This window comes from Phaseolus vulgaris, chromosome 6, assembly GCF_000499845.2.
Source record: "Phaseolus vulgaris cultivar G19833 chromosome 6, P. vulgaris v2.0, whole genome shotgun sequence".
In the NCBI taxonomy this organism is placed as follows: domain Eukaryota; kingdom Viridiplantae; phylum Streptophyta; class Magnoliopsida; order Fabales; family Fabaceae; genus Phaseolus; species Phaseolus vulgaris.
In genome coordinates, this window is record NC_023754.2 from 11,943,641 (window position 1) to 11,946,697 (window position 3,057).

The 3,057-nt window shown below is 33.7% G+C and overlaps 1 protein-coding gene across 1 annotated transcript; it reads right to left on the reverse strand.

The window, feature by feature from the left end:
* Positions 1-1,025: 1,025 nt before the first annotated feature.
* On the reverse strand, positions 1,026-1,502 carry LOC137833387 (uncharacterized). Its single transcript, XM_068641739.1, has one exon. The coding sequence runs from the start codon at positions 1,500-1,502 to the stop codon at positions 1,026-1,028; it is 477 nt and encodes a 158-aa protein (XP_068497840.1).
* Between the last annotated feature and the right edge of the window lie 1,555 nt (positions 1,503-3,057).

The following is a 3,057-nucleotide window of genomic DNA, read 5'->3' on the forward strand; positions in this document are numbered from 1 at the left end:
CAAAGGAAATTTTGCACGTCAAGGCTCCTTAACAAATGGTATCCTGTGATTCTTTCCAAAAATGCAAGCCTCACACAATTGATCAAGGTGATGAATATGGGGTAAACCATTCACTAAATTTTGTTTGGAAAGTTTTTCCAAACTCTGAAAATTTAAGTGCCCAAAGCGTAAATGCCATAACCACGATTCATTATTCACTATTGCATTCAAGCACTTGAAATCACCCATATGAATATCTACTAGAAACATGCAGTTTTTTAATAAAAAGGTTTTAAGAATCAAATTAACTTTTTTATCAGAAATTGAGAATTTATTTTCAACTATGTGCATCACGTAACTCTTTTCGGCCAACTGTCCCATACTCAACATATTACTTTTCATATCAGGTACATAGAAAACATCATAGATGTACATGTAATCACCATTCTTCAATGTAATAAGAATTCGCCTTTTTTCAGTCACCGGAACGAACCTGCCATCACCGAATTTCACTTTTGTGCGAAATGAGTCATCTAAATCTGCAAACAACTATTTTTGACCACACATATGATTTGTGCAACCTGTATCCAAATACCAAGTCTGATTGTTTGGTGTTTCATTTGATGTGATTGCCATTAGTATTGCATGATCCTCTTCCTCTTGTACGTGATTAGTGTCTTCTTGAGCACAATTGGCGGTATGATTATCACCTTTTGATCTGCACTCATTTGCATCCACGTTTGATTTATTATAAATTTCCCCTCGTCTTCCGCGACCATGCTCTCCGCGCCAAGAGTTATTTGAACTTGGAATGTGATTGGAACCAGTGTTGTTTTGCTCAACGCCTCCATGATTCTGACCACCACGACCTTTGCTGGAATAACTACCACCATGTCCTCGTCCTCTGCCTCGTGAATTACCGTGTTTATGATAGGAACTACCAATTGAGGCTTGTGCTTGTAAAGCCTGTTCAATTGGTTTTTCAATATTATTGTCATTCATTCGCTGCTCATGCGCTCGTAGGGAACCAGACAATAAACTTACTGTCATTTTTGAAATGTCATTGGCCTCTTCAATTGTGGCAACAACATGTTCAATCTGGGAGTTAAAGATCTCAAAATCTTCTTCACCTTTTCCTGCTCCGAATGTGTTTCACCATTGGTTTTCATCTGATTTGTCAAGGCAAGAACTTTATTTATATAGACATCAATAGTCTCTGTGGTTTCCATCGGTAGCAGTTCATATTGGCGTCTTAGGGTTTGAAGACGCACCCTCTTGATCTTGTCATCACCTTTATAATTGGTTGACAAAATGGTCCAATCCTCACTTGCAGTTGTTGCTCCTTCTATCTGTTCAAACGTCTCATCATTCATCCCTTGATGGATGAGATACAAAGCCTTATTGTCCTTCTTCTTCTGATCACGATGCGCTACTCGTTGCGCTTCGGTTGCATTAACAGCTAATGCAGACACTCCACTCTCAACGACATCCCATAACTCATGATAATCAAACAACACTCTCATTTGCACACACAACAGATTGTAATTTTTTCCATTAATGATAAGGACTGATAATTGGGTAGAGTTCATGATAACAGACTAGCTCTGATACCAGTTGTAGGAACTAATTGAAGGAAATAAGAGAAGGCAAAAGGTTGTAGAAACTGATTGAAGGTAATTGCACAAAATTGCAAAACTGTTGAACTGATTCTTATTTTGATTTACTTCAATAATATATATAATAAAATTACAAATACTGAAAGCTATAAAATAGAAATACTAACAGGCCTGTAAACTGACCATTAATGCAATAACAACGGTAAAACAGTTTAAGGATAATAAAATCATAATTAATAATAATAAAATCTGAATTAATAACAAACAATTTTTTCATGTAAAAACTCTCCAGCTTTATCCATGTTGCTATGATTTTCTTCTTTTTTTTGCAACTCTTCTCAACACATTATCTCCACGACTAAGAAAACGACTAAGAAAATTTGTTATGAGTCTTAATAGAATTTTCTTATCCTTCTCTATACCTTCTAACATTTCAGTGAAACATTGTTGCATTAAACAAACACACATTATCATCTTACATAGTCCAAAATTATTTAAACTAGTAAACTTCTAAATTTTATGAATTGGTCTTTAAACTTTATAAATTATTATTTCTGAATTATGGGAGATAAAACTTGTAACATGTTATTTTTTTTTTGGTTTAATATATTTTTGTTATATTATTATGATGATTTTTTTTTTAAATTTCATCTTTCTTAAGCTGATCATTTATTCATATTGTTTGTATTTTTTACAGATTTTCATAAATCACATCACCAAGGGATTCACTTTATATATTCAATGACATTCTTTTATGTCTTTGAATTATCTAGCATTTTAAATTTTAGTGTTTTTAGTTAAATTTGTAAACTACAATTTTAATTTTAAGTTTTGTTTAAGTATTTATATCTATCTTGAATATTTGAATGGATCAAAGATTTTGTCTAACTATTTGAATTATTTTGGTATTTTGCATATGGTGTGAATGACACCAATTTTTGTGAATGTGATTTGGATGTTGTTTCTTGTTTACAGATTAAATTGGCTAGAACAAAATATAAATTTTTTTTTTCATCCTCTTTATGTGTCGGCTTTTGGCCCACGTATATTTTATTTTTTTATGAAAATTAATCCATGCGTCGGCTTTTGCGTGGGCCTGACCCACGCAAAGTCTGATACCAATTTTTTTTTCCATTTCGGCCAAGTTGATGCATAGGGCAACATTATAAATTGCGTTAGTTTGACCCACGCATAAGCCGTTGCAATTGCATCGCCTTTACGTCCGTTTTTGACCTACGCAATATGCGTCGCATTCACTGGTCCACACTAATTTCCATTTGCGTCCACGATTTTTTCGTGGGAGCAGTGATCCACGTAAATCCGACACTTATGCGTCGATTTTTGTTGTTTTACGTCCGTTTTTGACCCATGCAAATATGTGTTTTTCTTGTAGTGTTTATAAAAACGGCATATAATACAAGTAATAAATGTGTATTGTTATCCTCATCAGTTCTTTAATTCA

Excerpts from the sequence above, each read along its gene's own strand:
- LOC137833387 (XM_068641739.1), bottom strand. The coding sequence starts at position 1,502 with ATGAGAGTGTTGTTTGATTATCATGAGTTATGGGATGTCGTTGAGAGT.